General features: G+C 39.8%; 2 protein-coding genes across 3 annotated transcripts in view; one reads left to right on the top strand and one right to left on the bottom strand.

Moving 5' to 3' along the window:
* Window positions 1-7,941: 7,941 nt before the first annotated feature.
* SCCPDH (saccharopine dehydrogenase (putative)) lies at window positions 7,942-18,892 on the top strand. Of its 2 annotated transcripts, XM_062572108.1 has the most exons (12): window positions 7,942-8,168; window positions 8,302-8,414; window positions 9,281-9,361; window positions 9,814-9,943; window positions 11,388-11,437; window positions 11,957-12,087; window positions 12,713-12,830; window positions 15,023-15,142; window positions 15,230-15,286; window positions 15,834-15,945; window positions 16,777-16,858; window positions 17,324-18,892. In XM_062572108.1, the coding sequence occupies exons 1-12, from the start codon at window positions 7,964-7,966 to the stop codon at window positions 17,427-17,429; spliced, it is 1,305 nt and encodes a 434-aa protein (XP_062428092.1). In that variant the 5' UTR covers window positions 7,942-7,963; the 3' UTR covers window positions 17,430-18,892. The 2 variants fall into 2 exon arrangements, with proteins under 2 accessions (XP_062428092.1, XP_062428093.1); XM_062572109.1 differs by lacking the exons at window positions 7,942-8,168; window positions 8,302-8,414 and adding an exon at window positions 8,421-8,721 and having other exon boundaries at window positions 9,286-9,361.
* The window catches only part of LOC134138138 (kinesin-like protein KIF28P), a 34,051-nt gene continuing 32,656 nt past the window's right edge, over window positions 18,697-20,091 (bottom strand). Inside the window, exon 24 of the mRNA XM_062571386.1 lies at window positions 18,697-18,858. Coding sequence (XP_062427370.1) covers window positions 18,697-18,858 — 162 coding nt within the window. The remainder of the gene's footprint in view (window positions 18,859-20,091) is intronic.

Below are 20,091 nucleotides of genomic sequence, written 5' to 3'. Positions count from 1 at the left end.
ACCCTGTACATGCTCAGCTACATAGAGAAAGCTGTTAATATTATCAACTCATTATTTTATATGAGTCAAACATGCTTTGGTAGGTGAAAAATAAGATGGTACCACTGAAGTAAAACCTTAAATAACTGATTTTCAGTCCAAGTTAGACACCTTCAAGCTATCCCAGCAGTTCAGAAAAGTAGAAGAGAATTGGTTTTGCTCTGGGAAGTGATGCTTTGTCCTGACACACAACTGATGCAGGGCTCTAGAACCAGGCAGCTGGGGGTGTCAGAAGTGTGTCAAGAACATGAGAAAAACGTGCTGCACTGCAGGTTTTCTCTGCATTGTAGGATCATTTGACTTTTTATTATTCCTCACAGTTCAGTTACTGGTCCTGCATGCTGCTGTGCAGGTCAGCTTCATAAAATGAGGGGAATTTGCTGGCTCTGCATTGCCTTCGGTGTTTTTATTTCCATCCTCACAGTAAATGTTACATGTGCTGACTGCTCAACTCTAAGCTCAGTCGTGTGGCAAGGCAGCGGTAAGGTCTGTAAGCTGACCTGCTGCTTTATGCAGAAATGAACAAATGGATGTTTATCAGTCCTGTGGCAGTTCTCTGGAAACCTCCTTAACAGGATGTATTCGTGAGCTGCAGATTTTGGAAAATGTGCCCTATTCCAATTTTGCAGATACTAGAGATCCATCCTTTCTGTAAGGAAGATGAAAGACATCTTGCTTTTGGCCATATTGCAGATAGATCCAAATTCAGTTGGAGCTATAGTATGAGAAGCTTGATTAGGGGCTACATAATAGTGGCTACATGGGAAATGCGTAAGCAGCTTCAAAGTGCTGCTTCCCACCCCTATTTCAGCATAGAAATTCCTCTGCAGGGTATAGTGACACGGAACATGGGCTTTTGGCATTTGTCTTTCTGCTTTCACTCCCAAAACTCTGCAGCAGCTCTCCTGCACAGGACATCCATGCTCAGCAAGGGTATCTGTATGAAACAAAATAGTGTGCTCTCTTCTCACCCTTTCAGTATGAGCAGGAGGGAGACAAGCTCCATCACAGTGCGATTACTTCTCCTCAGCTCATTAATTCCTTTCTCTTCCACTCTGACACTTCCTGAGGATGAAGCATTCGTGGGAGAGGTTGGCTTCAAGGGAGGTTGTGATGGGGCAAAGGTGTTAGACCTGCTGTGGGGTTAGGTAGGAATAACTGTATGCTCTGCTTGCAGGATGTGAGAGAAGGTTGTGCCAAGCAGTTGTAGTTCTTGGATGAAGATTGGGGTTTTGTTGAGGTCTGACCTTTTAGCCCTTAACATAAAGAAGACAGGTACAGTGGATAGATGGCGTTACACAGGAGCTGTTCAAGATAGTTCTGGGAAAGAGCAGATTCTTTGGAGGCCAAAAGATGGAATATGTTATCAAATCAAAGAAAATTACAAGACTCTTGAGAAAGAAAATGCCGACGTAGTTCAGCTGTGATTTACAAATGTGGCAAAAATTAGTAGTCCTGGTTTTGCCCATGTATAAAACTGGGCAATCTCGGAGTCCTGCTGTGCATGTGAACTGACTTTATACAGTCTGAAAGAAGAAAAGTACTTTACTCTGCGTGAACAGTGCCAGAGCATTTAAATGCTCTGAACAGAGGTACTTAGGTGTGGGGCCAGGCCTTGGCTCGCCAGGCAGCTCTGTAGGCAAATAAAATTGGTAAACCACAGAGAATAACAATGAGTGACTGTATGTTTGTGCTTGCAAGCAGTTTTAGCTAATAAGAGCGTATAGATCCTTTTCCTCTATAATTATCTTGCTTAAATAAGATACAAGGAATAGTCCCCTTATTCTTGCTGCCACATGTTGTTATTGTTTCCTCAAAGTTCATGTTCTGGTGTTTTGTCCTACCCACTTCCCACATGCTGTGTTAGATGTCCTGTCCATTGCTAGGTTAACAAACCTCTGGCATCCTTCTCCTTCCAAAACCTCCCGTGCTGTGAGCAATGAGGTGTGCTAGTCACTCCTTCAGCCAAGCGTGCTCCAGGACACAGCTCTTTTGTTATTCTAAATCCTCCACTCTCCAGCCCTAGGGGTTTACAGGCTCAGATATTTGCAACATGCTGTCCAGCCTCTGTAGCTAATTTTAGCTTGCACTTGTAATACACACTTTATGTTTTGGATTTTTCCTGGTAAGTATCTCTATCCCACTCCTGGATAATTCTCATTGTTTCTTGGAACCTGCTGCAGTTTATCAGCATATTCATTATAGTGAAGTTTCTGAACTGAACTGTGATGTTTTAAATGAGACTTTCAAATGCTGAGAGATTTTTGTTTTTTTTTCTATCTGATCTGTACTTTCTGCATTGCCAAAATCTCTCATATTAGCCATTGCCTGAGCAAAACATTCATCCCTCCGCTTCTTTTAGCATTACTGCATTTCAGGTTTTAACTTACCACCGAATGTCTGAAACTCAGATCACTTCTCAAGTATAGATTAGTTTGCATTTTCTGGACCCTTAATTTCACTTTGTAATTTCTTAGTTAACTTTAAATTACTTCTTTGTACCTATGGGAGAAATTGTATGCACTTATCTTAGGGTGGACTTTTCCAATTTCATATTTCTGTAATTATTACCATCAAAACAACCAGTGAGATGTCAGTTAGGGCAGAGCTCTGCAGTACCTAGTAAGGGCACTCTGTTTTTTAATCTCTTAATTTACGGCAGGATGACCTTTATTAGAGCTTTCTAATGGAAGGTTGGTTACTACTTAATGCCATCAGAGAAATGTGCTATTCCCCTGCACTTTCTTGGTTGGTCTCTGTCAAAGAAAGTAGGAGAGTAGCTGAAAAACTGTAGGATCTTCAGTCTTTCCATACCTGTAAGTGTTACAAATTCAGTCTCAGAAGTGGCAATTGCCACATGGATTGAATGATGAGTCTGAACCACACCAGCAATCAAAAGCAGTGATCTCTGCTGTATTTCTATAGGCCAGTGGTGCCTTAATTTCTTCAACACATTGTTTAGAGTTGTGTATGAATGGGAACATCTACACAGCTCATAAAATTTGTGTGTGGGAGGGATTGTAACTGTCATGGGTTACCATGTCCTGTTTTACAATCTCCAAATTTAGAAACAAACAAAATAGGAGGAGAATAACTTTATTTATTATTCCTAAACCTGATTTTATTTGCTTGAAAATGAAACCAGATATGATAACATACTACAAGACAATTCCTACATATATATGTTTTCAGATAAGATGGTCTGTAGAATTTTTTTCAAAGGGTTAGGTATTATCTCAATGTGAAAAGATGTCAAATATTTTGCATCGCTTGACTTTCATATTGCTGTCCATATCGTCCATATTACTACATATAATATCCATATTACTAAATTTCAGTTCTTGCATCCATTCTACTTTGTGCTCTTGGTTATTATTTTTTATTCCATAAAATTTGTTTTCCTGAAGATAAAATATTACTGAACTGTCACATGTGGCAAACAACTCGCTGTTGAACAGAATTCTGAGAGACAGTTTTAGTTTCAGGATCCTCTTTATTGTACCAGTCTGAACAGTTTATTGCGAATTTTCAAGTTCTATATGGCATGGTGTTTCGAGGCCTGTTCCATCTTGATAATAAAATAATATTTTGCATAAATTAAGCATAAGATATCCCATGAGAGGGCTTTGTTCCTGGAACATTTATTCTCACAGTCTTACAGTGCTGGGTGACTGTAGTTGATACCTAGATATCTGGCATTTTCATTACTTATATACTCACCACCAGAATTGTTCATGTTCTGCAGTAAATTATCCATGCATTATTAATCAGCTCAATTTCCCAGCACTTCTGCCTACTCATGATCTATTTTTATGTGTTCTGTAGTAACTTTTGCAATGATGCAAGCCAGTGATCTTATTTCATGCTCTGAGGTACAAGACAATTATCATGATAGGGTAAAAAAAATCCTCTTTAAACAGCATTGTGTAATTAACATTGTAATGCATTCTTTCTGCCACCTTATTATTATTTTAAATAAAAAGTACTTTGGGAATGACATCTTCATTTTCCACTCCAGTAAAAGAAAAGTCCCCTAAAGTTATAAATGGATGTAAGAAACTTTATCTCAAAGATCAGTGTCCCAGAAATATATAAAAAGGAAGGACTCCAAGAGAACACCAGCTGTAGCAAATCAAGGGACATGCAGATACTCTTATAAATACCTGTGTGGATTCCTCAGGTCCTGCCAGAGGCTGCAGGTGGAACAGGAGAAGCTAGCAGAGGGCTACAAGCTCCATTTTACTTAAAGAATTAGAAAGGAGAAAGCTCGTGTGCATGTGTATGTGCACGTGTGTGCTTCTTCTGCCTCCCAAAGACATTGGCAAGAAATTCTAGCAATCAAGTTATTTTGCACAGAGCAGTTTCAGCAGTGCTGAAATTTTTATCTCATCGTACAATGCTATTGCTTACACTGAAGTCTCTTACGAACAATACAGGTTATAGCAATTACATTAGTTCAGCCCCTCAATCTAGATTAATCTCTTATTTAAAAAGCTTATTACTTGAAATGCAGTATTTTGTGGATACATGCTTTAGAAAGCCAGCATCTTCAAACCTGAAAAACAAGATTTTAAAAGAAACAGTGGTGTATTTTCTTGTACGTGTCCAAAGCTGATTAAGGTGGGAACCTCCCTTGCAGATCTGAAGTTGGCAGCAGATCCTGGCATTTCTTGTCTTCCTATTGGACAAGGAGAAACTGTAAATCATCCTACTGCTTTCCCACAGAATAATTTGTTGCAATCTTGCGTTGGCAAAACTAATTAGGGAGACAGGTTAACCTTTGCCTTTAGTGAAGACTGCTGGAAGCCTCCCATTTAAAATCAGAACTTTGGCATTCCCTTGATGTTTGCTATTTTGAAACCTACCTATCTAATTTTAAATTTCACAGTCAGGAATGTAAACTGGCTTAGAGACTTTACTTTTGTTCTTTTTTTAACCCAGTGAGCTGGAGTGAAACTGGAGATGTCTACAAACAGAAAGACTTCCATTTTCCAACCACAGGTCTCAAGACTGTCAGAGCTACCATAATGATCTTTTAAGTAATCAACAAAAAAAAAAAAAAAAAAAAAAAAAAAAAGAAAAAGAAAAAGAAAAAGAAAGAAAGAAAAGAACAAAAATTTTCTTCAGTTTTGGTGCCCCTGTAGTTTTTTCGATATGTCTCTCTTTTTTCAGGTATCACTCTGCAGCTCTAAAAGTCTCATTTCTTGTTTGTGGAAGCTGAAATTCACATGGCTTATTATGCTCCAGCAGGTGTTTTTTACAGAAATATAACTGACAGTGAAACAGTAGATGGAGTCTCGAGAGTTTATGTTGTGTCTTGCTAAACAAGGTAAGTCTGCCTGGGTTGCTGTAAAGTTTTGCCGTCACTGTGAGGAGAGAGGATTCGCGGCGGCACATACAGGCTAGTGCTTGCTAAGCCATTCCCTCACAGCGCAATGCAGGCAAACAAGTATGGCCCGAGGAAGCTTGCGTAGTCCTGATTCCTTATAAAAGATTGAGCCACAGTCCTAGGTTTATAAACTGCCTTGTCACTGGGAGTAAAGGGGGACTAGGTGTGGAAAAGGGGTGATATGGAATAGGAAAAGAAAATAAGAGAGGCAAACTTCTGGAGTTTGCCAGGAGTTCAAAGGAGTGAAGATCCTGGTCTACCCTGCAAGCTACATCAGAATCCCTGTGCAATTTGCATCGTCCTTACGGTCTCCTCTAACTCTAAATTGTAAAGAACAATTTTAAAAATTAACCTTAAGTCTGAGGAAATGAGATACAATTTCTGTTTACTTCAAATTGGAGAAAAAATATCTTTTGCTTATTATTGCAACTTTTTTAAAGTGCTAGAACGTTTTACAAAAAAGAGGAGAGAGTGGAAGATCAAAGACAATGGCCTCAAAGAAAACAGACTTTGAGAATTAGTAGCAAAAGGGAAAGTGAAGCCTAAGAGGAAAGCAGCTAGGAGGAGTTGGACAGTATTATGAGCACAGGTGGAAACGATCCCAGTATGTAGCAAGGACAGGATGGTAGTAGGAGACCAGCTTGACTACTGAGATCTTCAGTGATCTCAAACACAAGGAGCTGGTTTTGTAGTGTTGCTCTTTGAATCAGATCAACACAATGATCTGGATTAAACCACAAAACCAAAACCCTTCTTTGTTCTTCCCTCCCCTAGTCTGTGTTTTGTCCTTAGACTGAGCTGGTTCATTGATACAGTTGATGGTGGAGCCCTATAAACAGCTAGATCAGCACTACTCAAGGAGTGGTGAGCTGATACTTGGCAATGAGGGTCACATAGGCAAATCTTGCTGCCTCAGTGAATGGTATGTTTAAAATGTATTCAGGAAGGACATTTGGGGAAGCTTCACATTACTCTTTAGCACAAGTCCAAAATGGGAGAAGGCTAGCAGGGCAACACTAATTTGAAAAAGCCTTTGAGGTGGAACAGATCACAAAGACATGCATGAAATGTCCATCAATAGTGTGACACTTGCAAGAAAGGCAAATGTTTTGGCATATATAAAGCCAGGGATAAATCCTGAAGCATATCATACAGCATTTTCAGTCTCTTTAGCACTGGTACTGTGAATATGGGGCCTAGTAATGGGCAATAGATAATCAACAAAAATGTAAACTAAAATCAACAAAAATGTAAACTAACTGGAGGGAGTTCAGAGGAGAACAACTGGAGGATGTATCTCTGAAGTGACCTGTGAGGAAAGATCAAAAGAACCTATGGTTTTTAATTTGTGGAAGACAGAAGAGACAAATGAAATTTGCCAGCTTTGTATCACCTTTTTAATACACTCTTCAGGGTGTATATAAGCTTTTACTTATATCCACCAGGAACAGGAGAGAGCGCTTGGTGTTGAAACTACAGGCTGTGGAGATCTAGGTTACTATCTCCTGCAGCAAGGATATTGAAGTGCTAGAGTAGATTGCCAGGTGATGGTGTGAAAAACTGCATCACGAGAAGTTTTAAAACAGACTGGATAAGCAGCTGTCAGGGCTGTTTTAGATATGGTAGATCCTCCCCAGAAGGGGCTGGATGAGGGGGCTCATCAGGTTCCCTCCCCAGAGACCCTGAGGGATTCAGGTGAGCAATCTGGCCACTAAAGCACAGAAGATACGGTCACGATTCACTGAGTCGAGCAGTTGCGAATTCACTGGCAATTCATTTTGGTGGGCCCTTGTTCTCCCCCCTCCCCCAAGTTCCAAGGGGAACATCAATTTGGGGATTTTTTCTCCTGCTTTTGTTGTTGAGCAAAACTAAAACACTTGTTTGGAGAGAAGACATTTGTGTTTTACTTTAGCCAAGTTTTCTTTTGGACTGAAAACAGTCCTTAGTTCATCCACACTGTCTGTGCTCTACCTGCTGAAATGTGTATGTTAGTAACTCATAGCGGAGCCCCGCTCTTCACGTGGAGTTGCATCTTTTGTGAGACCCGTAACAGCGACCTCTCCCTACAAACACCGCTGCTTAAGCTGTCAGCCGCCAGCCCCCCTGGTTTAACTTCTGGTGGACGTTTATCTCTTCCAGGTATGTTACAAATCCCCTAAGCCCGTGGGAGATAGCGCCTCTCCCTTTTCTAGATGGTGAAATGAGAGGAAAGGTTATTCCTCCCCCGAGGCGAGCGGGGGCGGAGGGGCCGCGCCGGCGCTATGGCTGCGAGTGTGCGCCAGCGGCGGCCGGGGGCCCTGGCGGCGGCGCGGGGCCGAGCCGTGCCGCGCCGCCACGGACGCCTCCCAGGGCGCCGCAGGGCTCGGGGTAGCCCGGCGCCCCCTCGCGCCAACGGCCGCAACGGCCGCCCGCGCGGGGCGGGGCGGGTCCCGCGCCGCGCGCCGCCCTCGGGGGGCGGGGCCGCGCCGTGGTGCCGGCCGCTGCCTGGCGCCGCGGCGCAGTGCGGCGGCGGCGGTTCGCGTGCTGCGCGTGGCCATGGCGGGCGGCGGCGGCGGCGGGGCCGAGCGGCCCTACGACCTGGTGGTCTTCGGGGCCTCGGGCTTCACCGGCCAGTTCGTGGTGGAGGAGGTGGCGCGGGCGGCGGCCGGGGGCGAGCTGAGCGGCCCCCTGCGCTGGGCCGTGGCCGGGCGGAGCCGCGACAAGCTGCAGGCGGTGCTGGAGCGGGCGGCCGAGAGGCTGGGTAGGGGCCGCGGCGGTGGCCAGGCCAGGCCGGGGCGGGGCGAGGCGCTCGGCGGCGCGGAGCTGCGGGGGGCGGCGGAGGCGCCGGGGGCGTGTGTGTGTGTGTGAAGATGACGGCGGTGTCCGGTGCGCAGGGATGGCGGCGCTCGGCGCGGAGGTGGGCGTGCTGCTGTGCGACGTGGGCGACGAGGGCTCGCTGGCCGCCATGGCGAGGCAGACCCGGCTGGTGCTCAACTGCGTGGGCCCGGTGAGTGCCGGCGGCAGCGGCTCCGGGCGGCCAGGCCGCCGCTCCCCGACGCCTGCTTGGGGCTGCGAGATCTGCGACGCTAACCGGAAAACCTCGTCACTGGTCTCTGGAATTTAACGAGCCGTCAGTATAGGATCCAGGGCTTCGGTGGTTTGGGGTTTTGGTTCGTTTGTTTTCTCGTTAAACCCAACCACCTACGTGCAGTGTGATCACAAGACTTTCGTGCCACATGCGCTAGTATGATGATTCACGGTCAGAAAACTTTCACAGCAGCGCAGCGGGCGTGCCTTCACCTTTCACAAGCAGCGTAAGAAACCGTTCAAAAAGATTGGTTTTGGCCAAAATATTTTATTTGAAGTGCTATTAGGGATGAAAATAGAGCCCCTGCTCCCCTGTAGACTTCTTGGTCTATGTTTGTGGCCCCTTTAAAATTTTCAGTGACAGAATTTGCAGCTCGCTCAAGAGTGAACCAAAGTACAAGAGCTGCAGCCAGGTCATGTCAACATCTCTGAAATGAGCGTAGGTAAGCAGAGAATATGCAGATAATAATAATGCAAGAGCCGTAAATCAAGATAAGGTATATCAAGTGGTTCTTGGTGATCTTACCTCCTGGGGAAAATGTGGCTGAGTACTTTGTGCGCTTAACTCAGTTACCAGTGGTGAAGTTGCTTACACTGTTCCTCCCCTCCCCTCTTTTGTCCCTACCCCCTGAAAAAAACAGAAAATCAGTTATATTTGTCCCATTTAGAAAGCTGCAGCTCTCCCATCTTTACTCTTATTGTAGATATGTTAAATAAAACAAATCAGGTGGATTGTGTTGCAGTTTTGTTTTGGTTTTGTTATGTGTGGTGTTTTCCTTCCTGTAGTATAGATTTTTTGGAGAACCTGTAGTAAAAGCTTGTGTTGAAAATGGTGCAAGCTGCATTGACATCAGTGGAGAACCTCAGGTATGTGACATCAGAAAAATACTACCTTATTAGGGATGTAGTAAAGGAGCATTTGTTTAGTATGTCTCATGTTTTTGTTTTTGAACATGACAAATTCTGTCTCTTGATTTGCAGCTTTAAGATGCATTAATGTTAAAATGTATTAATATGTACTATGTGTATAGTTTTATTACTTCTAGATGAGAGCTGCGCAGAAATCCTCTGGAAATCAAAACCCTAGGAATTGTACTATCAGTCTTGGTTGTGATTGCGTGTAGGAATTTTGTATAGATTACATACTTTTTACACTGTTGTGATAGTTTCATACCGTAAAATAGGAGTAATATGTTTCTGCCTTAAAGAGGCTTGTTGGAAATACGTGGAGTACTGCGATAAAGTGCTGATGGGTATTAATGTTGGGTATTGCCAGATATATGATTCTGCTTAAAATATTTGCTGTGATTGTGTTTTAGTTTCTGGAAGGAATGTACCTGAAATACAACGAAAAAGCTGCAGAAAAGGGAGTATATGTCATTGGAAGCTGTGGCTTTGACTCTATACCAGCAGATATGGGAGTACTGTACACCAGAGACAAGTTGAAAGGTAACTTATTTAAGTGTGACCTTATGCTGAAAACGAAGCATAGATTGTTTTTCATCTGGCTTTCTAAAGCAGTAAAGCCTGTGGGGGAACTTTTTCTGTCTCTCTTTCAGCCTCCATTTACCAGCTAACCAGTTTCTGGCAGATCTGATAAATGAAAACTTAAAAGCAAATCACATTGGTATTAGATTTGAGGAAACTGGTGATTAGGTAGAGGAGGGATTCAAAATAATGTTACTCACTGAAAGAACAGAACCTGCACTTGTCTGAAGAGCACAGTTCAGTCAGCGTGCTGGCACCCCTAGGCAAGCCTCAGCATGCTGCCTCCTGTGCAGTGAGAATTTTGTAAGAAAGAGAGAGTTGGGACAGGGGAAGGCTAGGGAAGGGGAATGCAAATTAGCAGATAATCAGGTTTTGTAAGTCATCTTCTTGTACTGCATGTACTAAGAAGGTGATATAGAAGCATAAGTAGATGGATAGTGCTGTACAATGACTTTTTCCATAAGAACAGCTGGACAGCAACTGAAAGAGAATAAATACATTTAAGAATAGATGTGATACGATTGGATTCTATGCAAATTGTACTTGATCCTAACTCCAAAGGCAGACAGTTTGTTCAGCAGAAGCATACTTAGATTCTAGATCCCACCAAATGCATCTGTTTTTGAGTTTCCATTGGAAGGACCAGTTAGAGTATCCAAATGTATGGTTTGCATATATGTACTATTAAAATTTCTGTTAATTGATATACTCCAGTGTAAAGCAAACCTACTTTTCTGTTTATTAAAACTTAATCTATAGGAAAATCTGATTTGAGGGAGAAGGAGAGGCAGGTGAATGATTATATGATTGTGGGATTTATAATTTGACATCTGATACTTATTTTGAGTAAAGGTGTTTCTTACCTCTTTCTTACTTGACTTTCTAGTATTTATCACTTTTCTATCCAGTTTGTTATTATATTTAAATTTGCTAGTACAGGAACAGTTCTTTAATCTCAAAAGAAACTGAGCAAAGCAAAACTGGGCAGAATTTGGAGTTTTGTTTGGCTGTGCATCAGCTGACCATCCTTTGCAAAACATAAGCTATGTTACCAAACTCCGTAAGTTCACCTACGTTTTCACAGCCTACCTCTCACAGCCAAAACCTCTTGATAGTCTTTTTTTTTGTATGTTATCTTATTAACTAGATAAAAGATTACAATATTTGATGAGTAAAGATAATATGAATGACCCTTACTGAAGTACTTTGCTTATGAAATTTGATGAATAGAATAGCTATGGAACTTAATCTTAGTTTATTTTACTTGAAGATAAAGATTTGATTCTCCCTCTTCTAGTGATGTCAGTGCTCTGCCAGATGAATCTGTCAGTGTATTCCAGTTGTGTGAACTAGAACAACTGTATATCCCAAGCAATTACCTCCTATATTTTCTCCTCTGTTAAAGGTACCTTAACGGCTGTTGAAAGTTTCTTGGCAGTAAAATCTGGACCTGAGGTTAGCTGCTTTATGCTCTTTTAGAAACTCAGAAGTATTTGTGATAACACATAGCCCCTTTGAAGAACTGTCATTACATTAATTCAGATCAAGGAACAAACTGGCAGCTCTTTAAGTCTAAGAACCCCCCCTTTTTTTTTTTAGAAGGTAATAAAAGTATCCCAAGCAAACACCTGTTTGTAAACCTCATTTGCATAGGTTGTCTGCATGAAATTAGCTGTGTTAAGCTATTTCAAGAATTACTTAGTTTTTGCAGACAACTTACTGCAGAAAGATGTGGGAAGGATCCATAAACAAGTAAACTCTTAACAGATATATAAAGTGTTGTCAGTAATTCCAGTGTTCGGCTGGGTTTTTCTTTGCTTGTTTTGGGCTTTTTTGATATGGTTGGTAGGCATGTACAATCATAATATAAGAAATTATTATAGCAGAAATAATTCCTTGTGTCAGGTCATTATTAAAACAGTATCTCAAACTTTTAGACACTGAATTACTTATTATTTCATAATATATCACCAGGGATCATGTATACATGATGGGACCTGGAAGTCAGCTGTTTATGGCCTTTCAGATCAAGACAATCTGAAGAAGCTTCGAAAACAGATAGGATATACCCCTGTTCCAGTAGTCGGTGCAAAACTTAAAAGAAGGTATAAGCATCCTAAGATGTTAAATATCTGGTCTTCTAACAGTTCTAGGATTTATTTTATTATATATATATATACATACACACATATATATATGTAAAAATATATATATGTATATATATATCATTATATATATATAATGGTGCATATTACTAAATGCTAAAAAGATGCATTTAAGACTTTAGTAAAACATACACACGTATACAGTTACCTAATAGAATTGAAGATATGTTTGGGTTTACTTACTTGTTTATATTTTACTGAAAAATAACGTGCATTAGTATTTATTGTCTCTCAAAGCTATTTGTTCTAAAAGCCTCTTAGAGATATGGCAAATTTTTGAGTTTGATTTCAGAATTATTAGAATGGAGAAAAACAAACGTGAGGAAAATGTTCTTTTGAATATCAAATTAATCCTGAATACAGCATGTGGACTTGGAGTTGAGTCAAGAATAAATTGGAATCACTGTATTGCTTTGCTTAAGCTCAGTGAAAATAGATAACGTCTTAAAAATGCTTGAGAGAAAGCTGGCATTGGTATTGTCAGTATGAATGTCCTTTTCTGTTTGCATGAACATTTGAATATTGTTTGATTTTTTTTTATTTTATTTTTTTTTCCTATTTGCAGAGGACTTGTGTTTTACAGTCAGGAATTCAAAGAGTATTCTGTTCCATTCATGGGATCTGATGTTTCTGTTGTGAAACGGTCTCAGCGTTATTTGCACACACAGTTGCAGGAAACGCCTGTAAGTTACTGTTACTAGTATACTGTATCTTCATTATCATTTTCAGTACATCCTTCCTTTATGTGGTAACAGTTCCTCATGCAGGATTTGTATAACAGGGTTTCTGTAGTTAGATAAATAATAACAAAATGCAATGTGCTTTTGTTGGTGTTAAGGAGGAGGGTTGTTTTGTTGATCACCTTTGGAAGTTGCTTGACCTGATGTGTTCCAAGTTCTTTTGGGTGCTCTAGTTTGTTTGATTGTACCTGATGTGCTGCCTGAAGAGTTTGCTTTTTGCTGTTAGCATGTTGGTTGCTAAGAATCTCCTCTTCTTGTAGGGTTCTCATGCAGTTTGACTTCTGGGTAGGTACTTGTAGGGGATGGAAGCCTTGGGCACAGAAATGTGTGACAGGTAGGCTTCACAATTTTAGGGAATGGCAGTGTAGCATAGGATCACAAAATCTAAAGGCTGAGTGTTGTTTTGCCATAACATTTGCCCAAACAAGGACAGTAGAGTTGTTTTAAGCACTGAGGTATATTAGTAAATTTACCTTACCTTATAATACAGCATTCTCATACTGACCATAAATAATTTTGCACCTAGGGTAGCTTTTGAAGTCTGTCATGTTGTTTATCATCTCTGGACTAGCTTGCTTTAGTAGATGTGTGGCATGTAGTCAATCATAACAATGAACTTTGTCGAATAAGGCACCTTTTTCGTGCTGTGTGGGTGTATGCTTGCTCCTGAACAAAAATCAAAATGTAATTTGTGTATGATTCATGAGGTATACTCTGAGGGTGTTATTTCAGTGCTTTATCTGCCTTCTGTATAGAATCAGAATTCTGTACAGATTAGATTACCACAATTTTTACAATTCTGGTACAATTCTAGTACAATTACAGTCAAGTGTTTTGTGGAAGCACTGGAAGATACATTCAAGATTGAGTAGACTTAATATGCTGAGTTTTTAGGTGCCTGCAGTGATCACTTATGTTCAGCTTTCTTTAGCTTTATGTTCATTTTTACCATGGAGAGCTTGGATAGCAGTTTAGCCATTTGTAAATTAAATGCTGTGTCACTTCTGCAGGCAATAGTCACAATAGGAAACAGAACCTGAAGCCTTTCTTTTCCTGTCCCAATGTCCAAAACAGTGCTGATATCTGTATTTGGTGTTCTCAGAAGAACCTGTGAGGTATACATCAATGATTTTTTTATACCACTGAATCCTGGAAAACTGCAAATAACTTCTGTAGTTCTTGCATATGCAGTAGTTCACATGAGAGAATTAAAATAATTATGTTGAACATCTAGATGGTTGTTCTGTGCGACAAGTAACTGCATGACTGAAGTAAAAGTGAGTTACTTTTTGCACTATTGTAAATGAATGAATATACAGTAAAAATATTCATACATGTTTTCTACATTGTGTATACTTTTTAAAAAAAGCCTTACAGAATAAAACATATTTAATTCTGTACTTGTGCAGAGACTTTTTTATGATGTCTGTGGAGCTTTTAAGGGCATCATAATTGCAGTGTGTGTTCCTGACATACTGTTTAAGTATAGTGTAGTAAACATTGTGGCAAAGAGGTTATATGCTTCTCATTTTTATCTGGACTCTTTAATGCTTGGGTCTCTGGTATGCAGAGTACTGGCAACATGAAGAGAACATCACTGCTGGTGGAAAATGGGATGTTTGGTTTTTGTTTGCCATAGTTTCCTGAGAGGAAACAGGCACCAAGGACATCTAGAACAGCAGTGCAGAATCACTGGCACTAATAAAATATAGATGATAAAACAGTGCTCTAAAAATGTGCTTGGGACTATTAATAAGAAAGGCTTGTCATCCTTACTCCAGAATTCTAAAATAAGGACTCAGTTTCTCTTAAACTAAAGCATAAAGAGGAAGAAAGGAAGTATAGGTTAAAACAAGTCTGAAATCAGGTACCAAAAGACGTCTTTCTGAAAGTTTTCCACTCTTGTTTACCATATTCTATCTCTGTTCTATAGTTATATTCTCACAATGAATTTTAAAGATGAAACATTATTCAAAGAGTTGTTTGGAAGTAAGATACATTTTTTAAGGTCCTTTTCAAATAGCTATATATTGCATGAAAAATTTGCATTCTGATTTTGGGATGGATTTATTTTTAGAAATATGAATCAATGTAAAAATTCTTAATCTGTAACTGAAAATATGTTTTTGCTATAGGTACAGTATGCTGCTTATGCAAATGTAGGTGGTTTGGGCTCTGTTATGAAGCTGATGTTTGCTGGCATTTTATTTCTTCTTCTTGTGAAATTTAGCTTTGGAAGAAAACTTCTGATAAAAGTAAGTGTTGTAAAACACAAAAGACTTAAGTGGTTTGAGATTTTTTCCTTTAATTTACTATTGGTCTTTTTCTCTCCTATAACGTAGTACCCAGAGTTTTTCTCTGCTGGACGCTTTACAAGAAAAGGACCAACCCAGAAACAGGTAACTGTCTGCCTTATATCACAGTTAATGAAGAAATTTGTTTAAATTACGCTAATGGTGGATTAGTAATCTGGGTTCCACTACTTAGTCTCAAAAAAAGAGAAAGGTTAATCATTTCTAAATACACATTGTGTATGCCTCTTTACAGAGCTTTGTATATTTAAATAGTCATGCCCTCTGACATCAGACATTAAAGTATGTGAAACTCATAACAAAAATGGATCATATAGCTGGGCCTGTTCTATTTACTTGGATGGCTCACAGTACTCAAAATGTCAAAGGTGATCACAAAAAGAGACTGAGTAGCAAAAACTCCAGACTGAAGCACTGAGAAAATAAATGGACTTTAGATAGAACAATAGTAATCCCATCAAAGTGAAAGTGATTATTATATCCAAATTATTTAAATCCATTTGTACCTTTCTAGCAATAACTCAGAATAGTTACTTTCACTTTTAGGTGTGTACTTGGCATTTATTACTTCTGGCTGTTTGATAGGTGTAAGCTACAGTTTTGGTGACTGCACTTCCTTTCTTGTCTACTGCAGATGGATGAAACCTCCTTTACAATGACCTTTTTTGGTGAGGGATACAGTGAGGGGCAAGATCCCCAGAAAGGCAAACCAGATGTAAAGATCTGTACCCAAGTGAAAGGGCCAGGTAAGTATGTTAGTAACAGCAAACTGCTTTTGCAGTTCTACATTCCCTTTTGTGATACAGCTTTATGTTGCATTCCCTTCCCCCTGGTAGAGCATTTGTAACATAGACAAAAGTCAGCAGCCTTTAGAGTATTACCTTGGATACAAGCATGGACTCTGACTTGTTTCAGAGTAGCTAACTAGTGTGTGTTCTTGTCATTCTCTTCCCTTCTGCTTCTCCCACATAAACTTTCATTTTCTCAAAATGGAGCAGTAAAGGGAGAGTGTCTTAAGGGTAGTCTTCCATTGCTACAACCTGGGTTTATTACCTGTTTATTACCAGTCCCCTGTAAGCAAACCTAGATCAATTTGATACAATCTCATTTCTAGCTGTATCACACTTGTGTTCAGATCATCCTTTTGAGAGGAGAGGTCACCGCAAGTTTGGATGCAAGGATGGATGCTCAGAAAGGAGTTAATGAAGCATAGCTACTTTAAATATCTGGAAGTGTAACTGAATGCAGCAGTCTTGCATCAAAAAGGCTGAACTCAAGTACAGGTTGGACAAAGTTCTTCTCGTAATAGAGAGGCTTCTGACACTGTGTGGTGATCATTCATGGTAATTGCATGGTTATAGGCCTGTATTTGAAATAGGCATTTGTCCAGATTGGCTCTTAAGGACTTGCACAGCTAATGGAGATGATTGCCATGCAGAAACATTTTCCTCAGATGAGGATGGCTGTGTGATTACCAAAGAGAAGATGATTCTTCAGCATGCAATGTGTAAGAGAGAGATTAGGATTATGAATTCTACATTTCAACACACTGTACAAATCTCCTTTCTTTTTGTCAGAGCCTGGCTATATTGCTACACCAATTGCAATGGTTCAAGCAGCTGTGGCTCTGCTGGAAGATGCAGCTTGTCTGCCTGCACAGTAAGTGTTTTCTTGTACAGAACAGCATGCTCTAACTTAAAGTTACCATGCACACTTTTCTCTTTAAAAGTATAGATTTTAACCGTGTGGATTTCTGTGTTACCTCGCCTGAATGGAAGTGCTGTTAAACACAATTTTTGCTATGCAAGAGGTGATATTTCACCACAACTTGTTTTAAAACTGTTCACTCCTTCGTCAACCTTTCAGTTTGAAAGGATGAAGACATAGTTCCACTTTTGAAGCACCTGTTGCGTTAGTATTTGCCTTCTCAGACAAGGGCAAGGTTTCTGTCAAGTTTGCTGGATGCAAAAATGAACCTATGACTATAACCAAGCCAAGTTTCTCATAAGCCCTCTCCTGTGGGACAAAGTGACTTCTAGGCAGGAAAAAAGATCTTTTCCTTTTTTAAAGTATTGCTCAGTCATTGTGCCACTAATGTTTTTCTCATTTGATTTTCATTAACAGAGGTGGTGTATATTCTCCAGGAGCTGCCTTCTCTAAAACAAAACTGATTGATCGCCTCAACAAACGTGGTGTGGAGTTCTTGGTTATTACCAAACCTGAAGTCTGAAGTCAAAGTTTGACTGCATAAACTAACATCTTGGTCTAATTCCAAAAAAGCTCATTTGGATGTTAATGCCTAATTATAAAATAATGAGTTTAAATGTGCTGTTGTTTACAGCAGAAACAGAAGACAAATTGAGTTAAGAATAGTAATAGTAGTTGCTATAGTGAGTCAAACCATAAAGGGTACTGAGTTTTAATTCATGAACATACTAAGTCAGTGATTAACCAAAATTCTAGAACTGACACCTGATCAATCTCTTTCACCATAAGTTGCAGAACGCAGCATAAATTTAAAATTACTAATGCCACTACTATAAAATTGACTTGACAATTAACCACAGCCTTCTTCCATCACCCCCAACTATTTAAAGCAGGCAGGCCCTGGATAACAAGTGCCTTAGCAGTTACTCCTCATGCTTGTTTGGGATAGGCACTGTTACTGTAGCGATCTTAATTTTAAAGCTTTAGCATCCACAGTGAAACAAAAGTAGAGTTCTAATTTTTAAGCGTTTGAGTGTTTTTTTTTCCCTGGGTTATTTTAAAGATCAACTGACGATACTGCTGTCTTACAGTTTTTGACTTTCAGCCTTACTAGCTTTCCTTGAGTGAGCTTGAGAGAGAGAAAACAGAAGGAAGGGCTTGTCAGTATGACCTCGTTGTAATATACAGCTAGTTAAAGACCCAGTGCAGTTTCATCCTGTCAAGAGAACAAATCATTCTAGTAGAATACATTCAGTGTGCAAAGGAGCATCAAGAAAACACAGTTGCAGTACAACTATTCCAACAGAATACTTGTCAAGGTAGTAACTGCAAGAAATTAACCTGTTTGGTATTCTGAACTGTGCTGAAACAAGCTCTGCATTTGTCTGTAAATATTAAATTACCTCTTGTAAGTCTATACCTAGCCTTTGTAATGTGGTCGAACAATAACTGGCCTAGCAAAAAACCATTTTTTTTCCTATGTACATATAAATACACACACACGTACGTATGTACATGTTATCAGAACAGTTCTGGTAACTTGCAACTTGCTAAAATCAGAGCACTGTTACAGAGGAGGCATTTCAGAAATGCTATAGATCAAATCAGATGTAAGATCAAAAATGAATTCAAGTCGTGATTTTTAAAGGACTGGTGAATGGTAAACAAACATGCTGCGGGAGTGGGTAAAACATTTGCTTTGGCTATGATGTATATCCTGTGCTCATTACAGAATTTAATGACAAACTTAGAACTTGCTTGTACTCAGCTGTATTCTTAGAAGTGGCTCCTCAAGATCTGCTACATGCTATGTATTCCTGCTTCTTCTTAACTATAACAGCAACATCACTTTTAAGCTTGCAGATCGTAGACTCCAGTTGTTTCCCAAAATTGTTTATCAGCTGTGACCGTCTCTCTGTAAAAAGACGTAGTATCTGCAGATTATCTTCCTGCTAAAACATAATAAAAAGAATGAGTTGGGATCAATGTGCGTGACATTTTTTGTTTATACAGTAAAGACTACCTGATGTGTTGCAGGTTAACAAAGGTGGTAATTGAGTAAAAGTTAAGGCAAGTGACAGAACAAGCCACAACCTCATAAACTAAAATTAGGATCATAGTAGCATGTTCTCTTGCCAACCAGACTCATTGCAGTTGGAATGATGTGCTTGGAAATGGAAGCACTGCTTTTTGTCCTGCCCAAACAAATTGCACTGCTTGTTCTGCAAGAATGCCTGTAGGAATTAAGCCTTATACAGCTTGTGTCCTGCCTAAGAGCCACATGGTGGCTACTGTGTGTGTTAGCTGCATAACTTACTTTGAGTTTTAGTGCCACGTGGTGACATTTTTGATGTATGATCAGCACAGCTCTTGTGACTGACAGCATCTGTTGTCCTTAAAGTAATCAATCATCCTTCTACTAGTTACCCAGAAAATTACGCAGTGGGTTTTAGAAATGGATGGTCTGAAAGCATATCTTTGTTCATATACATTGTAACAATTTAGTTGCAGAAAATGTTTCAGGGTCAGGAGCAAGACACTTGTTTTATAATAATTCTAAAGCCTACCTCAAAGCATTACATGTAGTTATGGAGAAAAACACTGGAACAGTATTTTCGTAAAGCCTAGAATTAATTTCTGTTATGCAAAACAGATGCCACTTTTAATGTTTTCTCTTCTGAGAACAAAACAAGTTTCACTCTGCATCACCACAATTACTATTATAAACACTGCAGGCTCTGATTAGGCCGGAGTAAGCAAAATTACTAACAGCAATCAAGTGTTAACTTACTTATAAACAGGGAAAATAATAATATGTGGTTCTAATTTCTTAATGCAACCAGGCCTGAAAGATTTTTTTGGACTAATATTCAGCTCATGCTTCTCTGTCCATGACAGTCTGAAGGCCTGGAAGAGCTTTGTAACTACTTCCTGAAGAAACAAAATGTCTAAGCCCTTTTTTATGTTCACAGATTCATTGTACTCAGCTACAGGATTTTTTCTTAAATAACTGCTGAGGTTTAGAATGTCCCTTTAGCTATGTGTCCTAACATGCTGATCAGAGGCCAAAGCAAATTGATGTTTACATCTTTTCTATCCAATTTTTCTATAGGATATGTTTTATTTTGTTCCTTGTTACCTACAGAAAAACTTACTTACTTACAATAGTGGAAACCAAGTAAACT

This window comes from Rhea pennata, chromosome 3 (assembly GCF_028389875.1).
Source record: "Rhea pennata isolate bPtePen1 chromosome 3, bPtePen1.pri, whole genome shotgun sequence".
In the NCBI taxonomy this organism is placed as follows: domain Eukaryota; kingdom Metazoa; phylum Chordata; class Aves; order Rheiformes; family Rheidae; genus Rhea; species Rhea pennata.
The sequence above is the reverse complement of the archived record's forward strand: the minus strand, read 5'-3'. Positions and strand labels throughout refer to the sequence as shown.

Coding starts and splice junctions, on each gene's coding strand:
- SCCPDH (XM_062572108.1), top strand. CDS start 7,964: ATGGCGGGCGGCGGCGGCGGCGGGGCCGAGCGGCCCTACGACCTGGTG. Junction 12,831..15,022: donor CACAGTTGCAGGAAACGCCT/GTAAGTTACTGT, acceptor TTTTTGCTATAG/GTACAGTATGCTGCTTATGC. Junction 15,287..15,833: donor AAGGACCAACCCAGAAACAG/GTAACTGTCTGC, acceptor TGTCTACTGCAG/ATGGATGAAACCTCCTTTAC.